Below are 26,416 nucleotides of genomic sequence, written 5' to 3' on the forward strand. Positions count from 1 at the left end.
TATATATATATATATATATATATATATATATATATATATATATATATATATATATATATAATAAGGTAGATTTGTATGAAAATAAATATACAAAATACACATTAAATTAAGAAAATCATCAGTGAGCCCTTTACACAACAGAAAACGGGTAACCTTGACCGTGACGTGGGCGAGGCTGGCGGAGGCAAGGTGGCTGCAGAGGAAACATCAAAACCCGCACGTTGGCAGACCTGGCAGACACGAACCAACTGGCAACTCAACTCAGTCAGTGTTCCCGGGGCCACAGTGAAGGGTTTACGTCTCTCCCCTTTCTCCACCCATCTCCACACCGGCCAGGGAGACGAGGAGGCAGCGAGGTGAGCGAGGCAGTGACCCAATGAGATGGGTGTAGTGTGTGAGGTTAGTGCGAGAGAGGACCTAAGGAAAAGGATGGTGATGCTGAGGTGAAGCTTTGGGACTTATGTTAAAGGGGAGACTCACGTGAGGAAGGTTTGTTTACTGTGTGTGCGTGTGTGTGTGTGTGTGTGTGTGTAGGAGAGGTGCTGAGCAAAGGAAGGTACTGGGGCAGGCACACAAAGCTGGTATCGATTTAACAGAGGAACATAAGAGTGCAAGAGTGTGCGTGTGCGTGTGTGCGTGTGTGTGTGTGTGTGTGTGTGTGTGTGTGTGTAAGAATATGAGGTGTTTTTCTCAGCATTTTATATTGCCTGTCTTCGAGAAAGTGAGTGAGAGTGTGTGAGAAAGGTGAATGACTGGGTGAGTGCGTAAGAATATCAAACGTTTCCATCTATATCTTATCATGAGTGTCCTAAAGATAAAGTGAGTGAATGAGTGAGGGAGGGAGAAATGTCAGTGAATGAGTGAGTGTGTGGAAGAGGTGCGTGACTGATTGAATGCCTGAGTGTCAAACGAATATGAAACGTTTCTATCTATATCTCATTATGATCGTCCTGCAGAGTGAGTGAGTGATAAAGGTGAGTAAATGAGTTTGTGAGTGGAATAGCTGCGCCAACCTTGAGGACGTCGCGAGTTACTGCTAAACGCTGATAGATTCTTCCTGAGGCCACCGTGCAGCGCCTCCATGCATACATGAGCCAGGGTCCAATGCATGATTCACCTGGGCTGCTACACGTGATCTGGCGGCAACACGTGAGCTCCCTGACGCTTGGGGGCTAAGGGCCAAATTTTTAAACATTACAGAGCCCAGGCACACATATTTGACAGGGCTTTCGGAGGAGTTTGGGGTATTTTCAGAGGTAGTTATATCTATTACAAGTCTTTAGTGGGATTTTGGGGCATTTTCAGGGGTAGTTATATCTCTGACAAAGCTTTCGTGGGAGTTTGGGGCATTTCCAGGGGTAGTGACACACATTTGACAAGGCTTTCGTGGGAGTCTGGGGAATTTCCAGGGGTAGTTATATCAATGACAAGGCTTTCGTGGGAGTCTGGGGCATTTCCAGGGGTAGTTATATCTATTACAAGGCTTTAGTGGGAGTTTGGGGTATTTCCAGGGGTGGTTACACACATTTGACAAGGCTTTCGTGGGAGTTTGGGGCATTTCCAGGGGTAGTTATATCTATGACAAGGCTTTCGTGGGAGTTTGGGGCATTTCCAGGGGTAGTAGCACACATTTGACAAGGCCTTCGTCGGAGTTTGGGGCATTTCCAGGGATAGCTTTATGACCCTGATGGTAGTTTGACCGTTCTTCTATACCATGAACCTAAAAAATAAACGCTCATTCGAACCCAATTGATCCTCTCTTTGACCTTTGGAAATAATTAAGTTGAGAGGAGGAAACGTCTGAGAATATCGACCATAACGACCTGACACACGACCACTGCCCGACGTGAAGACTAACTCGGTCTTGGTGTGTGGCGTCTTTTTTATGAAGGGTATAGTAAGAAGCGGACGTGGGTTAGTGGAGAAGGTACAGGAGGGGAGAAAAGGAAGGACACTTTTCATTCATTAAGCATCAAGCGCCACAAGCAGCATGAGCACCAAGCGTTCTTTTATAGAAGGAGGGGCAACACGTGTCCTGTACATGGGCGAGGTAGTATAGGCGCTGCATAGCATGAGGCGAACGAGGCCTGACATGCATACACCAAGGCGAGGAGTGACCGAAGCGGCGTCTGACGTTCTCTGTGAGTATAATTGACGGAACTAACAGGCCGCCGGAGGAAGAGGTACTAATGGAAGCACTTATCACACCACTGCCGTCTCATTGTCTCCTCCTGCTTAAGCCTCTGGGCCTGAAGTGTGTGATTTTCAAGACTGGACCTTCAAAGTCGGTATGCTCAGACGCTTCTGCCTCTCACATCAACTATCTGCAAAGGCCGAAAAGGAGATCAGTCGCTTTCTAATGAGCGTTTTTGTAGGTTCAAGGCACAGAAGAATGATCACACCGCCAGAAGGGTCATAAAACCACCTCTTGAAATGCCCCAAAACTCCTACGAAAGCCTTGTCAAATGTGTGTGCCCGGGCTCCGAAACGATTAAGAATATGGCTCTAAGATACCTTCCATACTTGTACAGTATGTGACCTTCCTTCGACACTGTACAAGACCTAAGAATGTGGCTGTCCCGCCGACATTAAGTTTTTCAATGTAGAATCAAGGTAAAGAATCGCCTTTATGCACTAACGGAGATGGTGGACCTTCACCCTTACACACACACACACACACACACACACCACTTGTAAATGCCAAAAATACCTTCATGATCACATGACCCCCCCCCCCCACGCCCTACACACACACACACACACACACCACTTGTAAATGCCAAAAATACCTTCATGATCACATGACCCCCCCCCACGCCCTACACACACACACACACACACACACACACACACACACACACACACACACACACACACACACCAACCACCTTTCCCCACTTCCCCCATTACTCATCACATAAATCTCATTGTACTTTGTATATTTTCAGCCTTATGGCTGCCAACAAGTGAATAAACCATTTATTATTATTATTATTATTATTATTATTATTATTATTATTATTATTATTATTATTATTGTTACACACACACACACACACACACACACACACACACACACACACACACACACACCACAACCCTTTACCGCGGTATGACGCAACACTTTTTTTTCGTGGGCAGCCGGGTGGCCTCTCCTTGCCCTCCTGCCCTTGAACCCTGTCATGCCCTGGCCACCGCCCATTCATCCGTTCTGTTAAAAAAAAAAAAAAACAAAAAAAAAATAAATAAAACACGAACGTAATTATCACTCCAGTATTATGCAACGTGTCGAAACTCACTGGCTGAAAAACGCTATACTCGTAATTAGAACATTATCAAGTATTGCATAACCTGCATTTCAACGAAAGAAAAAATATCATAAGATGCGTTACAACACCTTCAGTGACAGTGATACAATATTGACGATATCAATGCGTGCGCTGCAGAGATTCTTAACTGTTCCATAAGTCAAACACTTCAATCCCTTATCACACACCCTCGTATACTTCAACACTGTATGGTAACATTGAGAATCGAGTCTTATCTCTAATAAGCCCCTATTACACGTATCCGGTTTCCTACGGCGCCGTCGGTCGCGACGCTAGCATATGTTCAAACCGGAGCGTGTGATAGCAAATCGGCCGTATGAACGCTCACCCACGGCCGGCCGGATGAACTTTCGCCAGTACTAAAGTTGGCCGTACGGCCAACCTTCAAACAGCACGCTAGAGCAATAGCAACGAGATTGTCGTCGAGAGAAGGCATGTCACTCCTCCACCACATCCAGTGCTACACTGACCCACTTGCCACCGGCCGTTCAAATACGTGTAATAACTCTAGCCGTAGGCCAGAATTTTCCTACGGCGCCGTAGGCCAGGTTGGCCGTAGGAAACCGGATACGTGTAATAGGGGCTTAATAACTCTAGCCGTTGGCCAGAATTTTCCTACGGCGCCGTAGGCCAGGTTGGCCGTAGGAAACCGGATACGTGTAATAGGGGCTTAACCCGATGGCCGCACCTCCTTCCAAGGGTCTCGTGACGCAGCAAGTACGCTCTGTCTGTTTTTTTTTTCTCTATCTCATTTTCCTTCTTCGTTCTTCGCTTGATTGTGTCACATGGCAACCCTTCAGTGGCTCAAGGCCATATTCATAAACTTTTCGGCGCTCAAGGACACATTTGACAAGGCTTTCGTAGATGTTGTGTGGTATATCCGTGGGTAGTTTTATGATCCTGGTAGTAGTATGAGAAAGCTTCTGTACCATGAACAGGAAAATAACACCATGAGAACTCGATCAATTTGCTGTGAGAGCCAAAAGCGTCTGGGAATACGGGTCTTGGCCTCCTTCGATAAAGGGTCTAGAGCTGCCTTTGTTTTATTTAAAGGTATATTAAGAAGATGAAGAGGGTTAGTAGGGAAGGAATATCGGCAGGGGAGGGATGGGGATGAGTGCATAGTCGCAGCCTTTCTCTGCCTTACCCTCCCACCTCTCCCTCGTCTCCCTCCAGTGCACTTATCCACACAATCACAAGGTCTAAAGAATTGATGATGCCTGACACAGTTCTCTCACCGCAAGACTCCACAAGCCCTTACCACTTACTTATTACGAATTATCTGTGACGCGACTTCCCTTTCTGTCCTGATGTATACAGAAAAAAAAAAATCTTCCATAGCGACGTTTGTGGCAGACATCGCCCTTGTTATGTACTTGGCTACAGTATGAATAACTTTTTATATCAGTTAAAAGAGCGAAGAAATAAAAAAAAGGCTATTAATTTTAGGATACAAAGTAAAGGTGGAAATCTACCACTCTTTTGAAATGTATTGTGTTTCTTATGCAACAAAGGAGGCACAACAAAGAGAAAGAATCAGTCCGCAATAGCACTGCTCTCACAAATTAAACATGATTTGAAACAAGAAATGTCAGATTCAGTAACTTGATCCTCCCCAGTTGAAAGCATTAAAGCCATAAGAAAAAGACTTTGCTCATGAAAGGGATGAAAAATGAGGATACGGATTAACTCTTGCATTAGGTATCTCAACAGAGTAAGGGTGAGCTAGAGTGTAAAGTCTTGTAGAGTGAGGCCGCGAGGGGGTGAAGGCATGCACTTATCAAGTCCAAAAGAGCAGTTAGCATTAAAGTATCGATGATAGGAATGAAAGCAACACTGTAGTGGATATATTGTGATCTTTAACGAATATAACTTTTGCTAAATAACAGAAAAAAGTATCATCAACACTTGACATTAAAGCAGAAAATGCCGATTTTAGTACACTTTAATGCAAGATGGCGCCAATTTAAACATCTGCCTGCACTAGAACGGGCGGGGGCCGACCATCAGGTTCCTACTAAGAAAACCTACCGGCGCTATAAATTGAAAGTAAAAAAAAAAGCTAAAATATGATATGAGAATTAATATATATATATATATATATATATATATATATATATATATATATATATATATATATATATATATATATATATATATATATATATATTTTTTTTTTTACATGTGGCCTATAGCGCCGGTAGGCTTTTCCATAGATGCCTGATGGTTGGCCCGAGCCTGTCATGGCGCAGGCAATTGTTTATAGTGGCGGCATTATTATTGGCTCATGCTGCCCCTGTAACGGTTTAAGGCTTGGTTGCGAGGAGCTGTGGGCGTGAGGAAAACACTTGCTGCCTTAGAAGAAATGTATTCTTAACCTAAGATACAGCGTAGCGGTGATGAGAGAGCCGAGACAATAGGTGTGTGTCGGTCGAACTCTCTGGAAGGAGTGACGAATTACAGATTGGAAAATAATGAAGTTACAATTGGTCACGTATGTCAAGGTGACCTCTAAGCTTGATGAAATGCTTTGTATACATACTGAGACGGTAAACACTGACAGATGACATTCCTACAAGGTGGCGTGATCTATCTGTCGTGGGTTTTTTCCATTGATATTTGCATGCCTAATTCGTGGTGATATTAAATAATAATAATAATAATAATAATAATACACTGATATACTACATTTACTATAACACCTCCCGGAGCTCATTCTTGATTTCACTTGCACAGTTTCTTCTAGAGTCCGGGTTGATAGGTGGTCTTCAGGACAGCATTTGGGTAGTCTTAGGCCACTCGGCGGTGACTGAAAAATCCCAGGTGGCTAGCGGCGGATTCGAACCCGCATCATGGACAACGTGCCGAATGCGAAGGCCGGCACGCTAATCACTCAGCCACCGCCTCCTGAATACCTTTTACCCATTAACTTATTGTTTGAATCTTCCGAAACAACTTTCGCGTTTGGGATCATTCATAGTTATACACGTTTGATCTATTTTTTTTCTTCCCTTTAATTTACCCTCTTTACTTTGCTGTTAATGTCTTATTTTTCATCGAGGGTACTCTGGGTTTATATCAATGAGTTTTATGTTAAGGGGGTATGCGACCCTTGGGGGGGAGGGGGGTCAAAATATAGCTTTTTGCAAAACTGGGTTAAAAAAACGTTCTTATACCATCTATGAATAATCCCCTAGCAATGTTTTCCTAGTGGCGCAAATTTTAAATGTCTGGCGCGGGTTTAATTGGACCGAGTTAAAGGTTAATTTTCCTCTTTTTTTTAATCGTAGAAAATCTAAAATCAATCAGATTTACGTGTAAAGTGCAGGGAATGTTGATTGTACAAGTAGCTAGGGACCTATGATTATATATTGTTGATAGGATAAAGGAGATAGGAGTATTAAGAGGAAAAAAAGTGACAAAAAAACAGGATTTAACGCGATGTTCGACGAACATAATAAAAGAAATACCGTTATGCCTTTCTATATGGGAAACTTTCAGAATATTTTCCATAGGGTTCTAGGCATACCTAAAGACTATTCACTGCCAAAAAATGAAAGTGATTGGCTATGTATTAATGGTGCTGTGTAATTTTAAGTGTCGCTACACGTATACGCACATGTATACGTATGAGTATACATATAAGTATACATACATTGTTCTGGCTCGTACAAAATGTAGGCAACATAGATGCCTACTTAGTTTCATCGCAATACCCAATAGTTTAGTTAGATGACCTCAGGCGTCCCGTACCCCCTTAAGCTTCTCTTGATGCCCTTTCATGGATGTCAATAATAATAACGATGATAGGACAACGTTGAGGTGGTCAGAGACACGCCAGTCCTCGTCGACAGACCGACTTGGTCGGCTAGATTTCGATCGCCGATAAAGTCGGTCTGTCGGCACCCTGCTACGGGCCGCCCTTGGCTAAGGCCCGTGCTCCCTCTTCGGACAAAGGCCCGTTCCCCTAGTGATACTAGGGGTAAATCTTTTAACAACAACAACGTTGAGGTGAGTAACCTTCCGTACTGTGAACGTGGAGGCTGCAGGGCTGGCGAGGCTGCGAATATATTGACTGAATTAAGGCAAGGCGATGTTCCCTACTGTGCTTGCGTGCTTGTCCTAGTCCTGACCTACCAACAGAGACCTTAAACCTCCTCCACCTCTTCCTCCTCTTCCTCCTCCTCCTCCCTGCAGCTCGTATGTTCGTGCAGTTGATTACAAAGTCACTCAACGATCTTTTGTCATACAGCTTTCTCTCCTTTTCTTTATTCTTCCTTCTCCTCCTCTTCGTCTTCTTCCTCTTCCTCATTCGTCACTCTGTTCTGCGAAGGTCAATTCTAAACTAGTATATTGTAGTCCCTTTGTGTGTTTGTCAGTGTGTCAGTGTGTGTGTGTGTGTGTGTGTGTGTGTGTGTGTGTGTGTGTGTGTGTTTCTGTATAACCTACTATATATTTCAGCGGCGGACAAACGCTGTTTTTCGCAAATATTCCCTAAACGAATCGTTGGATCAGTATGATATTTCAGCACACTACAATTAACATCCGGACCTAATTTATGGCTAACATACCACATTACTATATGTGTTATGTGAGGAGTTTACTGACTGATATTAAGCCTAATCCAGTCATCATATCTAAGGTGTTATACAGAATCGGACGAGTGTGGGGTACTCGTCTAACCCCTCCACCAACGTCCTGAACAACCCCCAGACCACTCCTTCCCTACCCCAATATCTCAGTATCCCCCTCCTCGTTTCCCTCTTCACCATCACTCACACCATCCCCCTTCCCCAGCCCGAGAATGACTTGCAGAGGCAAGGTATAACTCATGACTGCCGAGGCGCACCCAGGTGTTGTACAGTTATCAACGTGAAATACGTCTTGCCTCCATGGAATTGTACCATGCTCTTAGTTAATAATCATATCTATACATATACACCTACATAACATTCTAATATATAATACAGTGATGGGAGAAATAGGGAGGGACACAAGAGTGATGAGGGAGGCGAGGAGCTAGGGGGAGAAGAGGAGGGATAATGAGAGCGAGAAGGAGGAGTAGTTGTGGTTAGGAATAGTTTTTTTTTTTTGGGGGGGGGCACACTTTCATTCGAATGCGTCAACATGACTCGTCGGGTTTGTGTTATTTTTCACGAGTAAACTCCTCACATAACACATATAGTAATGTGGTATGTTAGCCATAAATTAGGTCCGGATGTTAATTGTAGTGTGCTGAAATATCATACTGATCCAACGATTCGTCTAGGAGATATTTGCGAAAAAACAGCGTTTGTCCCCCGCTGAAATGTATAGTAGCTACCAACCTTCCTACCTACAGATCTGTCTACCTATGTATGTCAACTTCTCTCTCTCTCTCTCTCTCTCTCTCTCTCTCTCTCTCTCTCTCTCTCTCTCTCTCTCTCTCTCTCTCTCTCTCTCTCTCTCAATCCATATATGTAAAAAGCTGAATCAATAGACCTCTTCTATTTACAAGGATCCGTTTTAGATCACTGATCTGGCTGAAGAACCCGTGTTCTATTTACCACTGAGAACTGGATTCTCATTATCTGGGTGATCCGGATCCTCATCTGCCTGAACCAGAGGCCGAGGTGGGTTGTGGCAGACGACACCCGCGTCCAGCTCTCACGCGGTTACACTCAGCATCTCCTCCGACTTTATTTCGAGCATACAACCCAAGAGCGCCTCCCATAATGAGTGAAGAGCGTATAATAAGATGATGTTGCAGAAATGGTTCTGAAGGCAGTAAAGCTGTAAAATAGAAGTATATATTGCACAATGGAATTGTGGGAGATATATACAGGTCACACCGACGTAAGCAAGTGCTCATTATCGTCGATCTATGGGTACTGCCAGGACCTCACACACCACACACCCCATCCCCTTTGCTCAAGGGGGGACAGTAACCACTCCTAGTTAACGGAAAGAATCCGGCCTGAGCGGGGCTCGAATCGTCGCCTGCTTGGCGCGGAGCTCTAACCAGTTGAGCTACCGGAGCGGTGCGTGTGTGTGTGTGTGTGTGTGTGTGTGTGTGTGTGTGTATGTGTGTGTGTGTGTGCTTTGCTTTGATCTGTCGCTCTGCGTTCTATTTACCCAGAGCAAGGCAAGTATAGATAAGGTATCGTCATACGGGCGGGAGGAAATCACTCGTTGGCAACTCTTAGCCTAGCCACGCTTGGCCACGCCCCTTCCTCGTTGCACACTGCATTATAAGTAAAAATATGGAGCTGTAATGATAAGAACATCGATTTTTCATATGAAATTTATTATTTACATGGCATCACATACCTATACAAACGATTTAATCCAATATACAACACACGCACACAGAGAAACACATTATGTTGGTGTAGGGTGTGACCTCAACAACATTAGACGACTGCCCAGTCCAAGGGGTCTTTAATATATATCAGTACCGGTAAGGTACACATACAGTATATACACTGTGCCAGGTAGCGTTACCGGGCACGGGCACTGCACTAGTACAAAGAAACACAGCAAGAGTAATATGTTTGAGCGATTAAGATCCCCGTGGTACAGTTTCCAATATCGAAGTATTAATTGACATCTGGAACAGCTTGAGTGAAGAGGTGATTGTTGAGGTTCAAAATGTGAACAAATTTAAAGAGAAAGTGAACAAATATAGATATGGAGACAGGACATAATGAGCTCTGTTTGGACCCTATATAAAACATAACTATAATAGTAGGTTTATACACATACCCACACACAGTATAAAAGTCAAGGACAGAACTATATAGATTATCAATTATAGCAAAACAAACTTAAACAATAATTTCGATGAGCTACCTATCGAATTTATTATTTTTTTTTTTTTTAACGCCATTTGCTCTCTTTTTGTAATAACTAAAATATTTCTAAATTTTTCATATTAAATAGCCTACTAATTCCGTGATAAAAATTAAGGCAGCTATGCCATGCATAACAATAACAGTAATGATGACAATGATATTGATTATCATAATTATAGCTATAATATATTAATAATAATAATAATAACGATGGTAATAATATTAACAATAATGATAGTAGGCTAATATTAACAATAATAGCAATGCAACCTTCAAAATATCACTTACCCTGTCGCTTTCTCCTTTAAGATGATCCTGATATGAATGAGGCTACTTAAAGAAACCATCTACAGGTAATCTTACAACATTATAACAGTTAAGATATATCCAAAAATTTGACCTCATAAATTTTTGTATGAAATTCTGTACCCGCCATGGTGTATTATTATCAATACATATTATCAATATTCATTCTGTGTTCTTCATATAAAATGCAGTTTCTGGTGGTGTTCTCCAGTCTTGGCAGGTTCAGCGTTGGGCAGGACTATGATGTTATGGAGAGCTTTATCTTTTCATTTGTCAGGTGGAAATTGAAACACTGAACACTGAAGTGCATTGAACAAATATAATGGCACTTCTTCACGTCGCCGTATTTTCGCATGTCCTTTCTTTTGCAGGCCTCTATCCATATTTTTCTAAGTTTTCTGTTCCCTGGAAAGCTTTGAAAGGTTATAAATTTTCTTTTGTTCTCCCATTTCACTGGCCACGAGGCCACAGCACACGAAACCATGCCCCATAATATGAAAATGTAGAAGACACTAGCGATAAAACGTCGCGCTTCGTGGATGGGGCGGGGCACAGTCTTCATACACACACACAGCCATATTCTCAGTGAAGCTCTTCCCTCTTCGTCGAAGCGTCGCTTAGAGAGTGTGTTTCCGTTGAAGGGTATGCCCAGTCCCTAACCTTCGAAACAATCTTTCCGTGTAGTGTTGGTACTACTGTAAATCAAACAAACGTTGAAAACCGAAACCTTAATGCAATTTAGGTACATTTCTATAATGGATTATATAGTGTGACTAATATTTATGTAAACAAAGCTTGATACAGTGACATACATTATATATAGCAGAAATTTTACATTGATGCATTTAATTGGTTGGTACCCATGGCTATGTTTGCTTCGCTTTCATATCATCCCGTTACTTGTGGGCGGAGCTTAAGAGACCTCGTTAGAATAAACTGCTTTTATTTTCTTTATTTTCCTCCTGTTCCATGAGACATCTCTTTCTCCCTTCGTTATTTCTCACTTATAAATATATTTTAACTAGCTTTAGAGCTCCTATCAGTGGGTGGAAAATGGTATCATGTATATTGCTGAACTTTGCTAAGCTCCACCCACAGGTGACGTCACGAGTTTGTAGATTGGCTGTGGTAAGCCCAGCACGGAGTACCAAATACCACCACATATTCATACAGACTTGTGAAACAAGCGCCCGGAGAAAGCCTGTTTGTCCGTCACTTTAAAATTCATCCCAGCCATCTTAATTCATGCTTATGGTTCGAAGTGCCCGCCCTACAAACGCTCAAAAAGATAACTGTTGTGAATAGTTGAGACTAAAGAGCGGGCCTTCACCTCCTTTTCGTCAAGAGAGGAAATTAGTTCATTTTTTTTCCCGCTCGCCGCTTCGCGCGCTGCATCAAAGACCCTCCTCGTCACTGAGAATGCCGTTTGGTCCACGAAGCCTGGTTTCCTCGCGTGAAGGGGGAAAAGATAGTTTGAGAATTCCACCGACAGTCAGCCAGACCAGACAACCCTCTGCCCGCGCATGGGGGGGGGGCGGCGGTAGTGACGTCACGCGCGCTGAGACTCCTACTCACCTCACCTGCCCCGCACAATGACACATTCTCATAAATACTTCTGCAGTTCGCTTACAGTATCTTCTAACTATAATTTGACAACTGCGTTCCGTTCAGGAGACATTCTTTTATGAAATGTAATCGTTTATAACAGTATTCCTTTAAAAACTTACTCAGGATATAATTACAAATAAATAGTGTTATAAACATTTTGGAACACAGCTTTCACTGCAACTCACCGAATCGTCTTTATTATTGGTTATTGCTATTTTTTCGCTGAGTATTGAAAGTTCTGCATTCACTGCCGAGTCAAATGGTACAAACAGAAATCGTCTGTCTTGTGTCTGAGGCAAGATATAACGATAAGATAAAGAGATAAAGTGAGAGCCATGCCGCCTTCAGACAATTTGTAAAGAGGCCGCTGATGACTGACTCGCTCTCTGGCTTATTGGGAGGGGAGAGGCTGTGTAATGGATGCTCTCGTGGTACATGTTCATGTTTTATTCGTTATATCTTGCCTCAGACACATGACAGACAATTTATGTTTGTACCATTAGACTCGCCAGTTCACCGATAATTGCTTCATAGGATATATAACAAAAAATCCACATCATATTTAATTTTATTGTAGTAATTTGTAACATAAAAAAACATCCAAGCGGTACTAATAAAAAAGCTAATTTCGAAATTTGTTTCTTCATGTTCTATGAGAGTGACGATACCTCTCTATACTTGGCTTCACCCAGAGCGAATCCAGATCAGATTCAGATCCGGGCAGTGATCTAGAGCTGATCAGCAGTGTCCTAAACAGAAGACTTCTAATTATCCAACATACACTTTACAACAAACATAAGTGTTATTTTAACCAAGGCAAGTATAGAGAAGGTATCGTCATACAGGCGGGAGGAAATCACTCGTTGGCAACTCCTATAGCCTTCACCCTTGGCCCCGCCCCATCCTCGTTGTCTGCCCAAACCAACGACTTCACACACCTCACTCCCACCCTGTTTCCTGACCCCATTATTTTTTACGAAAACCTGAGACCACCATCATCTTCCTGAGAAGATTCTGCATCACACTAGCATAAAATTGTAACAATAATGTAAAATTACACATACGAAAATCCGAGTTAAATGAAGTAGGGAATAAATATTTTCTTGTACTTATTTCCCTTCAACCCCTTAGTACTCAGCTGGTTTTCGTCGCATCACTTTTATAAGCACAGATTCTAGATCTGCATGCAGATTTAGAATCTGTGCTTATAAAAGTGATGCGACGAAAACCAGCTGAGTACTAAGGGGTTGAAGGGAAATAAGTACAAGAAAATATTTATTCCCTACTTCATTTAACTCGGATTTTCGTATGTGTAATTTTACATTATTGTTACAATTTTATGCTAGTGTGATGCAGAATCTTCTCAGGAAGATGATGGTGGTCTGTTTTTCGTAAAAATTAATGTTGGGGTCAGGAAGCAGGGTGGGAGTGAGGTGTGTGAAGTCATTGGTTTGGGCAGACAACGAGGATGGGGCGGGGCTTAATTAGGCTCGAGGAAGGGGCGGAGCTTATCGAGACGCCAGCCAATCATCGTCCAGGATGAGATGCCGTGAACATTTCTCTCTATATTTTTTATTCACCGACAATTATTGCTTCATAGGGTATATAACAAAAACTCCACATCTTATTTTATTTTGTTGTAGTAGTTTATAACATAAAAAAACATCCGAGAGGTCCTAATAAAAAAGCTCATTTCAAAATTTGGTTCTTCACGTTCTATGAGAGTGACGATACCTCTCTATACTTGCCTTGATTTTAACCTCATTACTATCAGACGATTAAGATAAAGATGAGACGAGTTATCTAACGTCCAAGTCACCCTCACGCATTGAAAGTCAACATAGATTAAGCAAAACTGACCCAGATACCAAGCCCCCTCCTGTAAGGCAATGGGATGTGATTGGCTGGATCTGGAGGCTGGAGTTAAGGTAATGTTACAGTGGAGGGAGGGTAAGGGAGAGGGCGTGCCTTCTGGATCGATTTTTTAGTGTACGAAGAGTTTAAATACTGCCCATCGTCACTGCCAGAGTTATACCAGCTCTTCACCGCCTCCTTCCCATCACACACCTGCACCTGGCTATCATCAACATCCCCAGGAGCCACAACGCCCTTGCAAGTCACAACACACACACCGGTAACACCTTGCAAGTCACAACACACACACCGGTAATACCTAACGAAGACTTGAACAAAGATTTACATAGATATTCAGACCACACAGGTCCTATAGTCCACACTAGTTGAAATGATATTAGTCAAATACCACCATAACTTTCCATTTCTACTGTAGTGAATATTTAGTTGAAGGATGTGTTGAGAGAGAGAGAGAGAGAGAGAGAGAGAGAGAGAGAGAGAGAGAGAGAGAGAGAGAGAGAGAGAGAGAGAGAGAGAGAGAGAGAGAGAGAGAGAGAGAGAGAGAGAGAGAGAGAGAGAGAGAGAGAGAGAGAGAGAGAGAGAGAGAGAGAGAGAGAGAGAGAGAGAGAATAATAAGAGGGCAACGTAGACGAAGAATCAAGTCACTTCAGGGCACGCTTGTCCGTCAGTCTGTCACCACCACTTCAACTATTACTACTACTACTACTACTACTACTACTACTACTACTACTACCACCACCACTACTGCTACTACTACTTCTGCAGATATCACTTGGAAGAGAAGGCTGAGAAGGACATGTTGAGTGGATAAAAGAGGAGGGAGAGGAGGAGGGTTTGGAGGAGGAGGAGGAGGAGGAGGAGGAGAATTAGGAGGAGGAGGAGGAGGGAGAAGAATTGCATCACGTATTTTTTCTTTATCAAGGTAACAATTTATTATTTTTTTCTCTCCTCTGGCAAAATTTCGCAACGTGGTAATCATGAAATCGGATCCGGTCTTTATGTTTGAGTCGAGCGTAACTGATGGCCAAAATATATGTTTCTCACGGTCAAGCAATCTCTCTCTCTCTCTCTCTCTCTCTCTCTCTCTCTCTCTCTCTCTCTCTCTCTCTCTCTCTCTCTCTCTCTCTCTCTCTCTCTCTCTCTCTCTCTCTCTCTCTTCTCTCTCTCTCTCTCACTCTACAGCTCAACCTCGTCAATTCAAGCAGATTATTTTTTGGCTCTTTATACTCCCGTTTAGATTCTCTCTCTCTCTCTCTCTCTCTCTCTCTCTCTCTCTCTCTCTCTCTCTCTGTAACGAAATAAACCTAAAACTATCAACTTCTTTAAAATTTCAGATTCGAGTCTTGGCAAACTGACCTCACCTGACCTGACCTAACGCGTCTTGTTCCGTACCCTGAGACCTGCGTGACTTGACGTGACCTGACTTGACCTCCTCCACCACCATGGCTATCAACACCTTTGACGACATCTTCGACCACATCGGCGGCTTCGGCAGGTACCAGATGGTAAGTGCCTTCCTGTACCTGCTCATTGTTCCAGCTGTGTTGAGTTCATTGGGTGGCTTCACTGTTTGGTCCTGAAGTCGTCATCGTGAGGTTGTTTGGGGAATTTGAAGAAGGGAATTTAATAAGGATGAAGTGACAATTTTTTTTTTTACAACAAAGGAGGCAGCTCAAGGGCACACACAAAAAAAAACAATAATAATAAAAAAAGCCCGCTAATCGCTGCTCCCATAAAAGAATCAGAAGAGGTGGCCAAAAGCAAGGTCAAATTCGGGAGGAGAGGTGTCCTGATACCCTCCTCTTGAAAGAGTTCAAGTCGTAGGCAGGAGGAAATACAGATGAAGGAAGATTGTTGCAGAGTTTACCAGCGTGAAGGATGAAAGAGTGAAGATGCTGGTTAACTCTTGCATAAGGGGTTTGGACAGTATAGGGATGAGCATGAGTAGAAAGTCATGTGCAGCGGGGCCGCGGGAGGGGGGGAGGCATGCAGTTAGCAAGTTCAGAAGAGCAGTCAGCATGGAAATATCGATAGAAGATAGAAAGAGAGGCAACATCGCGGCGGAATTTAAGAGGTAGAAGACTATCAGTAGGAGGAGGAGAGCTGATGAGACGAAGAGCCTTAGCCTCCACTCTGTCCAGAAGAGCTGTGTGGGTGGAGCCCCCCCACACGTGAGATGCATACTCCATACGAGGGCGGACAAGGCCCCTGTATATGGATAGCAACTGCGCGGGGAAGAAGAACTGGCGGAGACGATACAGAACGCCCAACCTCGAGGAAGCTGATTTAGCGAGAGAGGAGATGTGAGGTTTCCAGTTGAGATTTTGATTTAAGGATAGACCGAGGATGTTTAGTGTTGAAGAAGGTGACAGCTGAGTGTTGTCGAAGAATAGGGGATAGTTGTTTGGAAGATTGTGTCGAGTTGATAGGTGGAGAAATTGAGTTTTTGAGGCATTAAAGGACACAAGGTTCCTTCTGCCCCAATCAGAAATGATAGCAAGGTTTGAGGTTAAGCGTTCTGCAGCCTCCAGTCTGGAGTTGTGTACTTCCTGTTTTGATGGTCTTCTATTGAAAGAAGTTGAATAATGCAGAGTGGATTCGTCGGCGTACGAGTGGACAGGACAGTTTGTTATGGAAAGAAGATCATTGATGAATAACAGGAAGAGAGTGGGTGATAGGACAGAGCCCTGTGGAACGCCACCGTTGATAGGTTTAGGGGAAGAGTAGTGACCATCTACCACCGCAGAGATAGAACGGCCGGAAAGGAAACTGGAGATAAAGGAACAGAGAGAGGGATAGAATCCGAAAGAGGGCAGTTTAGAAAGCAAAGACTGGTGCCAGACTCTATCGAAGGCTTTCGATATGTCTAGCACAACAGAGAAAGTTTCACCGAAACTGCTAAGAGAGGATGACCAGGAGTCAGTTAAGAGAGCAAGAAGATCGCCAGTAGAACGCCCTTTGCGGAATCCATACTGGCGATCAGATAGAAGATTAGATGTGGAAAGGTGCTTTTGAATCCTCCGGTTAAGGATTGATTCAAAAGCTTGAGATAGACATAAGAGTAAAGCTATTGGGCGGTAGTTTGAGGGATTGGAGCGGTCACCCTTCTTAAGCACAGGCTGTACAAAGGCATACTTCCAGCAGGAAGGAAAGATAGATGTTGATAGGCAGAGACGAAAGAGTTTGACCAGGAAGGGTGTCAGCACAGAAGTACAGTTTTTAAGGACAATAGGAGGCACTCCATCAGGTCCATAAGCCTTCTGAGAGTTGAGGCCAAAGAGGGCATAGAAAACATCATTAGGAAGAATCTTAATAACAGGCATAAAGGAGTCAGAGTGGGGATGAGTAGGAGGAATATGCCCAGAATCGTCCAAGGTGGAGTTCTTACAGAAAGTTTGAGCGAAGAGTTCAGCCTTAGAGACAGATGAGACGGCAGTGCTGCCGTCAGGGTTAAGGAGAGGAGGGAAAGAGTAAGAAGTGAAATTGGAGGAGATATTTTGGCTATATGCCAGAAGTCACGAGAAGAATTAGAAGAAGCAAGGTGTTGACATTTTCTATTTATAAAAGAAGTTTTGGTAAGTCGGAGAATAGATTTGGCACGATTCCGGGCTGCAATGTATAGATCAAAGTTAGTTGGAGTTCGAAGGCTCTGAAACCTTTTGTGAGCTGCCTCTCTATCTTTAATAGCACGAGAACAAGCGTGATTAAACCAAGGCTTTTTAGCATGAGGAGTAGAGAAAGTACGTGGAATGTATGCCTCCATTTCAGAGACAATCACCTCTGTGATGCGCAGAGCACACACAGAGGGGTCTCTCTCCTGGAAGCAGTAATCATTCCACGGGAAATCGGAAAAGTGCATTCTCAGGTCGTCCCACCGAGCTGAAGCAAAATGCCAGAAGCATCGCCTCCTTGGTGGGTCCAGAGGATGTACAGGAGCGATAGGACAGGATACAGAAATAAGGTTATGATCGGAGGAGCCCAACGTAGAGAACAGTTTGACAGAGTAAGCAGTAGGATTAGAGGTAAGGAAGAGGTCTAGAATGTTGGGCCTGTCTCCAAGACGGTCGGGAATACGAGTAGGGTGCTGAACCAACTGCTCTAGGTCGTTGAGGAGAGCAAAGTTGTAGGCTTGTTCACCAGGCTGGTCAGTGAAAGAGGATGAAAGCCAAAGCTGGTGGTGAACATTGAAATCTCCCAAGATGGAGATTTCAACGAAGGGAGAGTGGGTCAAGGGTCAAAGAGTTTTACATAGTTAGTAGAGTTAGGTGAGAGATAAACGGCACAGATGTATTTAGTAGTAGAATGACAATGAAGTCTTAGCCAGATGGTGGAAAATTCAGAAAAGTCAAGGTCGTGGGCACGAGAGCAAGTGATGTCGTTGCGCACGTAGGCGCAACATCCAGCTTTGGATTGAAATTTAGGATAGAGATAGGAGGAGGGAACAGAGTAGAGGTTGCTGTTAGTAGCCTCAGAAACCTGTGTTTCGGTGGGGAAGAGAAGGTGAGGTTTGGAGGAGGAGAGATGGTGTTCCACAGAATGAAAATTAGAACGGAGACCGAGAATGTTGCAGAAATTGATAAGGAGGAGGTTCGAGGAGTTATCAGAACACCTCTCAAGTCGGCAGCCAGAAGGGGAGTCCTCCCTGGGGGAATTTATGGTCTCCCCCCCCAGGTGGGGACTCCGAGGCAGTTATTTTTTTCGCCATGTTGAATTTTGAATTTTGGGAAAAGGTGTGTGTGTTTCGTGAATGTAGTGTGGTGTAGAAAGAGAGAGGAACTGTCTTTAGAGAGCATGCTTAACTGCTCTCTGGTGTTGATGAGACAAAAGGGAAACGGTTAGTGAGGACATGGAAAGGAATGGAATGATGAAGATGAAGGGAAAATGAATGAAGATGAATAAATTGATGAAGGGTAAATGAATGATGATATACATGGCGAAAATGATGATGAAGGGAAACTGAATGTAGATGAAAAAGAAAGAAAATGGAAAATGAAATGGAAATTCAATACCATCCTTTCACAACATTCCATACTTAATGCCTTTTTCTTCGTTTACTGTTATCCCATTTCTATTCTGAAGTACTCCAAGAAACAACCACTACTCCACTACCACCCCCTGACAAGCCTCCACTCTTCAGGTCCTGTTCTTCGTCAACTGCTACATGAACGTGATGTTGGTCTTCGTCTACTTCGGCCAAATCTTCATGACCCTCGCGCCGCCCCACTGGTGTGCTCCGCCGGAAGGCCTCGACCACCTCAACCTGACTACGGACCAACTCAGGGACCTCACCGTGCCCAGGGACGCGGCCACGGGAGCCTACGAGCAGTGCCGGAGATACGACGTGGATTTTGCAGAGGTTGGTAATAGATAGAGTTAGGGGCATATGGTATAAGTACGCGTGGCCTCGGTGCTAATCTCCGTCGCAGTGAGTAGATGAAAGCTATTTGGGGGTCACGAGAACCTACAATAAGTGCCGAAAATGGACTTTGCCGAGATAGGTGAAAAATAAAACTGAGGCCATATGATAAAGGCGTGGCCTCGGTGCTTATCTAAGTCGCAGTGGGGAGGAGGAAAACCAATACTATCTAGGGGATGATGCAGGACAAATCTAGTTCCTTGATAAGACCTTTTAGTGTGGATAGAACGGAAGAGAGGGAAGCAAGGTTACTAGGTGATACGTGATAGTCCATATATAAATAAGAAACTATAATAACAGTGACAACAGAGAGTAAATCACACCACCACCACCACCTCCATCACCACCATCACCACCACCACCTCCATTACCACCATCACCACCACCACCTCCATCACCACCATCACCACCACCACCTCCATCACCACCATCACCACCACCACCTCCATTACCACCATCACCACCACCACCTCCATCACCACCACCACCACCACCACCACTAACACTCCCTCCGTCTCCCAGGTGATAGAGACCAACGCCAGCTGGCACAACACCAGCTGGCCCACCACCACCTGTACACATGGTTGGTTCTACGACTACTCCTCCCTCTACTACCCCACCATCACTTCGCAGGTAAGACACGACCACCTGTATCACCACCACCACCACCACCGCCGCCGCCAACCTGATCACCACCATCACCAAATTTATATTTTCCTGCACCACCACCACCAAAACCACAACCACCGCCATATTGACCTGCATTATTATTATTATTACCACCACCACCACCACCACTACCACCACCACCACCACTACCACCACAACCACCATCACCACCACCAACAACAACAACAACACCACCGTCAGTATTGGTATCTTTTAAAAGTACTTTCTCTCTTTCTTCTCCTTTTTCTTCTTTTTCCTCTCGCTCTTGCTCTTTTACTTCCTCCGTTTTCTTGTTCTCGTTCTCTTTCTTGTCCTTGTTCCTGTTCTTCTAGTTCTTGTTGTTCTATTTTTTTCTTTTTTTTCTTCCTCTTTTTCGCCAAATTTCTCATTCTTCTTTTCCTCCTCCTCCCCCTTCTCCTTTCCTTCCTCCTTCTCCAACTCCTCTTCCTTTTTCCTCCTCTTCTCTCCATCGATCTCTTTTTTCCTCCTTATCTTGCTCTCCTCTTTTCCTTCTCCTTCTTTTCTAGCCATCCCTCCACCTCCACCTCCTCCTCCTCCTCCTCCTCCTCCTCTAACAATCTCATCTCTCCGCAGCTGAACTGGGTCTGCGAGGAGGACTGGCGGCCCACGCTAGCCCAGTCCCTATACTTCGCCGGCGCCTTCATCGCCTCCCCGGTGTTCGGTTGGGCGGCTGACTACTTCGGCCGCCTCCCCATCATCGTGCTCACCAACCTCATGGGCGCCTTGGCTGGCATCGCGTCCGCCTTCGCCACCTCCTTCACCTCCTTCACGGTCCTAAGAGTGCTGGTGGGGATGACCTACGACACACACTACATGGTGGTCTATATCCTACGTGAGTGGCGGCAGGGAGAAAGGGAAAGGATAGAGGGACAGGAGAGGAGTGTAGTGGGTGGTAGGAAGGGACGGGAAAGGTTTTAAGAGAACGATGAAGAGAAGAGGAGAAAAAGCAAAAGGAGAAGGAGAAGGAGGAAGAAAAGGAAAAGGAGGATGAAAAGAAGAATCAGAAATAAGACGAAAAATATAGAAAATAAAACAATAACAAAAAAAAGTAGAAGAAAAACAAGGTTACGGGAGGAGGGATAAATGATGAAGGGAAATTGGGAAGGGGAAATGAGAAGGGAAAATGGAAATGGAGATAAAGCAGGAATTACTCGATGGGGGCGAAAGGAGGATGGGAAAGAAAAATGAGAAGGGACAATGGGAAGGGAGAGAAAGAAGAAATTAGAGGTGGGTGTGATGAGGAGAAGAGAAAGGGAAGGGAGAGAAAGAAGGCATTAAATGTGGGCGGGATGAGGAGGAAGAGGAAGGACAGGGGAGAGAGATAGGGGGAGAGAGCGTAATGGTGAAGCAGGGGATCAATGGGGGGTGAAGGGTGAGGCAGGGAGGGTGTGCATGGCCGACAACACACACTGCACAATGACCTATATCCTGTGTTAGTGGCGCCAGGGAAAGCTATCGTGGTCTGTGTTTCCTTGGGTGTTGACGTTGATCGGATTCTAGGTCAGCCTCTCTTGGGGTGTTGACTGTTGATGCAGGTGCTGATGCTAATTTTACTGAGGGTGCTGTAAAGGGTGTCAGCTGTGTACTTTGCACGGATAAGATTTTGGTAGTAATGGGTCATGTGTCGCGGCGAAACCTCTACAACCACCAATACTACTGCTACTACTGTTGCCAATACCTACAGTCACGTATACTACTCGTACTACACTACTTCGCAGGTCGCTTTTACAATACACTAGAGTCACAACTACTACTACTACTACTACTTTTTCTCCTCCTCCTCCTCCCACTACTACTACTACTACTACTACTACTACTACCATTACTACAACCACCCTTTCATACCTTTTACAACATATCACTTCCACAACAACTACTACTATTACTCCTCCTCCACCTCCTCCTCCTCCTCCTACTACTACTATTACTACTACTGACGCCTTCCCTCCTCAGTGTTGGAGTACGTGTCGAGCGAGTACCGCACCATCATGGCCAACGTGCCAATCATGGTCTTCCTGACGGCCGGGCTCTGCGTCATGCCGTGGCTCGCCGTCTACTTAGCTAACTGGACACTCTTCGCCCTGGCCATGCACGTCCCTCAACTCGTGGCCGTGTCCTTCATCTGGTACGTATGGGGGTGAGAGGGTGAGAGGGTGGGTGGGGGTGGGTGGACAGAAAAGAGGAAGATGGACGAGGAAATGAAAAGTTGTGTAGGAATAGCAAACACGATAAAAGAGGAAGGAAGAAAGAGAAAAATGGTAGAGAAGAAGAGAAAAAAAGAGAGGGTAGTAAGGTGAAATGAACGTGGAAATATAGGAAATGAGATAGATCACAGTAGGGAATGTGTGTGTGTGTGTGTGTGTGTGTGTGTGTGTGTGTGTGTGTGTGTGTGTGTGTGTGTGTGTGTGTGTGTAAGGGTACTGATTTAGTTTATAATTATATCTGATAGTGTTGTAAGTTATTGAATATTTTGTTGTTGTATTTAATTAAGGAGGAAATAGAAGTAATAGCATTTTGAGGGGAAGGCAATGAAATAAAGGAGGAGGAGAAGGAATACAAAGATAAAGAAGGGTGAAATAAATAAGATGAATTATTAAAAGAAAGTCAGCGATGGGGGGAACGAGGGAGGGGGAGAGGAAGGGAGTGAGGTACTGTGTGTAAGGTTAAGTTCAGCACGAGTCAGCAGGTAATGAGGGGGTGTTCGCAGGTTGGTCCCGGAGTCAGCGCGGTGGCTGCTGAGTCAAGGGAAGCTGGAGAGGACGGTCACGATTCTAGAGAAGGCAGCGAAGGTCAACAAGAAGGAGCTGAATGCTGACGTGGTTAAGGATTTCGAGGTGTGTGTGTGTGTGTGTGTGTGTGTGTGTGTGTGTGTGTGTGTGTGTGTGTGTGTGTGTGTGTTTCCTCTTTTTTCCTTTGTCACTCTGCATCTAGTAGTTTCCCTTTACAGTCTAAGGCCTGTGTTGTTAGACGCTTTCGGTCCTCACGTCAACTATTTCCAAGGGCCGAAAAGGAGATCATTCGGGTTTTCATGAGTGTTTCTCTAGGTTAAGGGTACAGAAGAAGGGCCAGACTACCACCAGAGTCAAATAACCGCTTCTGGAAATGCCCAAAACTCCTACGAAAGCCTTATCAAATGTGTGTGCCCAAGCGTCGAAATGTCCAATAATACGGCGGCACTTTTCTTCGCCTCGTTCCTTCATCTATCGTTCGTCCCCCCTTCAGCTCTTCGGTGAGAAGCAGATGGAGGAGAAGAAGGAGTCGGTGACCATCCTGGACCTTTTCAGGACTCCCGTGCTGAGGCTGCGGTTCATTGTACTCTGTATCACGTGGTGAGTAAGTGAGTGAGTGAGTGAGTATGTGTGGTAGGAGAGAGAGTATAGGTTTCACCTAAGCTCCCTATCCATTCATCATCATTATAATCATTCTCTATACTTCTCCTAGCTCTATTAACTTCTTCGAAGCCTATTATACAATCCTTTTCTCATAACTAATCCTACGTTCAATTACTATCACACGCAATACTCACACTCCCCTTTGGCGGAGGCGGTGGGCGAATGAACAGTCCGAGGACGCGGTAATCCCACGGACCTGGGTTCAAATCCAACCGATTCAACCGTCGCCGAGTGGCGGAAGAGTACCTACATGCTGTCCAGACCTTCAGTCAAACCTTACTTTACTGATTTTGATCAAGAAGTTCACCCGGGGTCAGCATGGGCCAAGAAACAGTCATGCATCACGGCAGCCACTTAAAAATGCTTGTCTGCGTCACCAACGACCTGGGGCCATCCAGCAGGTCCCTCAAGAGAACCTACCTGGGCAGTGGGTACAAAATAAGCAAAAAATAACTATCCCACTCATCTGTAGCGCCTTTCAGCACAGTATTTCAGCCCGTACTCCGCTCATACCTAACCTTAACTAAAGTAACCTCGCTCTAGCCATACTTAATCCCTCCTAACATCCCTTTTCCCTCCCAGGATGGTGATCATCCTCGCCTACGACGCCCACATTCGCAACGCGGAACACATCGGGCCTAACTTCTTTGTGACCTTCACCATCGTGGGCGCCGTGGAGTTCCCCGCCGACCTGCTGACCATGGTGACGCTGGAGAAGCTGGGCCGCCGACACACCACCGTCTGGAGCCTAGTGCTGAGCGGCTGCGTCTGCCTGGTGATCACGGCTGTGCCCCAAGGTATGTGTGTGAGGGGGTGGGTGTATGTGGGGGCTGGGGGGTAGGTTTAAGCAGTGGGTGATCGTGGGGGGGAGAGGGGTGTGTGTGGATAGGGGAGGAGGAGGAGGAGTGTTTGTGCGTGTATGGAAGGGTGTTTAGAAGCTATTGTGGAGGAAGGGAATGAGTGAAGAGAATGGGCAAAGTGGTGTGTGTGTGTGTGTGTGTGTGTGTGTGTGTGTGTGTGTGTGTGTGTGTGTGAGAGCGCATACCAGCAGCCAATCAAACACGAGAATACTAGACGCTAATAATGAGGGCACTGAACGACTTCTGAACACCCTCACAAGACGACGGGGTGTGGAATAACTGGCATGGCATCGGTAAAAGCCTCGGACGTTTTGTTTCTTTCAATGGCTAACAATTTCCTCCTATTTTTTTCAGCCTGAAGTTCAATCTCCCACTCTTTTACTTTTCTAAATACATCGCACTCACCGCTAACTTTTTTTTCTACCACTGACTAACATTATTTTTCTTTGACCAAAATCAAGAATACACTACAATAGGGGCAATACAAGTCAGTGAACTGCTAAGTACAATAAAATATTAAACTTGTGTGCAGATGCAATAAGGAGAGCAGGGAAACATTCGGGTTAACTCTTGCATAAAGGAATTGGACTACCGAAAGAAATCTACATACCAAAGCAACACATCCTCCACGCTTACTCTCTCTTCCCTCTCCCCTACAGAGTACTCCCTGACGGTGCTCGGGCTGGAGGTGATGGGACGCTTCCTTATCACTATGTCCATGAACGTGGCCCAGCAGTACCCGGTTGAGGTGCTGCCCACGGTGGCGCGCGGACTCGGCTCCGGGGCCATTCACACCATGGGCTACGTGTCCGTCTTCCTCTCCCCTTATATCGTGTACCTGGTGAGTGTTGTTGCTTGTGTTACTGCATAGTCTTGTGTTGTATGGTATAGTGTAAGGAAAGGGAAAGGAAAGGAAAGGAAGGGAAGGGAAGGGATGGGAAGAGAGAGGGAAAGAAAGGGAAGGGAAGGGAAGGGAGAGAAAGGGAAGGGAAGGGAAGGAAAGGAAAGGAAAGGAAGGGAAGGGAGGAAGGGTAAGGAGGGAAGGAAGGAAGGGAGGGAGGGAGGGAAGGGAAGGGAAGGGAAGGGAAGGGAAGGGATGGGAAAGAAGAGGAAGAGGAGAGAATGAGGAGAGGAGTGTTGTGTTGTGTTGTGTTGTGTTGTGTTGTGCTGTGTTGTGGTGTGTGTGCGTGTGTGTGTGTGTGCGTGTGTGTGTGTGCGTGTGTGTGTATATGTGTGTGTGTGTGTGTGTGTGTGTGTGTGTGTGTGTGTGTCCCTATCTTATTGTAACGGTGGTGGCTTGGTTGCGAGCAGCTCAGACAGGGTCTTGGTGGACGAACAAGGCGTGAAGGGAAACACTCGCTGCCTTAGGTGAATATATTCTTAACCTAAATACAGGGGCGTTGGAGAGAGCCGAGACCGTAGGTCTGTATCAGTTGGGCTCTCAGGAAGGAGTGAGATTAGAGACGTGGAAAATAATGAAGTTACAACTGGTCACGTACGTCAAGGTGGCCTCTAAGTTGACGGAATGCTCGTTACACATATCAAGACGGATGACATTCCTATAGACGGTGGCGTGATCTATCTGAAGTGGGTATTTTCCACTGCTACATGCATTTCTAATCCATGGTGATATATAATAATAATAATAATGCACTGATATAATTACAACTACTATAACATTATCATACTGTAAAAAAAAAACCTAATCATCCTTCCGTATTCTTTTACTCCATTTATCTGATCACTAACTTTTTTTATCATGCCTCTAATCATATTCCTCCTTCTTGCCACTAATTCTTTCTTCATACAATAAACTCTCTTAATCTTTTATCTCTTTACGCCTCTAACTTCCACTTTATCACTGTTATCTCCATTTCTCATCATTATCATCTTTAATCGCGTCTTTACCTATTAATAATAATAATGCTGCGTTTACACCAAGCGAGTCGCGTCGAGTCGAGTCACGTCAAGTCATTTGAGGCGATTCATACTGACGCAACTCCGTTCAAGTCAGTACTCAATGACCCATTTGATTTCATGGGGAATGGATGCATGTTTTCGTTTTTTTTTTTTATGTTAATTTATCTTATTTATTTTGTTTTCCATT

General features: G+C 44.6%; 1 protein-coding gene across 3 annotated transcripts in view; it reads left to right on the forward strand.

Annotated features, from left to right (window-relative positions):
- The first annotated feature begins 177 nt into the window (after positions 1-177).
- LOC127000506 (organic cation transporter protein-like) overlaps positions 178-26,416 on the forward strand; it is a 29,793-nt gene continuing 3,554 nt past the window's right edge. The window contains exons 1-11 of one of the 3 annotated variants that reach the window (XM_050864236.1): positions 178-399; positions 10,472-10,515; positions 15,286-15,456; positions 19,089-19,307; positions 19,890-20,000; positions 20,631-20,889; positions 22,011-22,182; positions 22,765-22,891; positions 23,280-23,386; positions 24,032-24,246; positions 24,969-25,150. In XM_050864236.1, coding sequence (XP_050720193.1) covers positions 15,394-15,456; positions 19,089-19,307; positions 19,890-20,000; positions 20,631-20,889; positions 22,011-22,182; positions 22,765-22,891; positions 23,280-23,386; positions 24,032-24,246; positions 24,969-25,150 — 1,455 coding nt within the window. In that variant the 5' untranslated portion in view covers positions 178-399; positions 10,472-10,515; positions 15,286-15,393. The remainder of the gene's footprint in view (positions 400-10,471; positions 10,516-15,285; positions 15,457-19,088; positions 19,308-19,889; positions 20,001-20,630; positions 20,890-22,010; positions 22,183-22,764; positions 22,892-23,279; positions 23,387-24,031; positions 24,247-24,968; positions 25,151-26,416) is intronic. The other 2 variants (XM_050864234.1, XM_050864235.1) reach the window with 2 other exon arrangements.

The sequence above is a fragment of the Eriocheir sinensis genome, chromosome 19 (genome assembly GCF_024679095.1).
Source record: "Eriocheir sinensis breed Jianghai 21 chromosome 19, ASM2467909v1, whole genome shotgun sequence".
Classification (NCBI taxonomy): Eukaryota; Metazoa; Arthropoda; class Malacostraca; order Decapoda; family Varunidae; genus Eriocheir; species Eriocheir sinensis.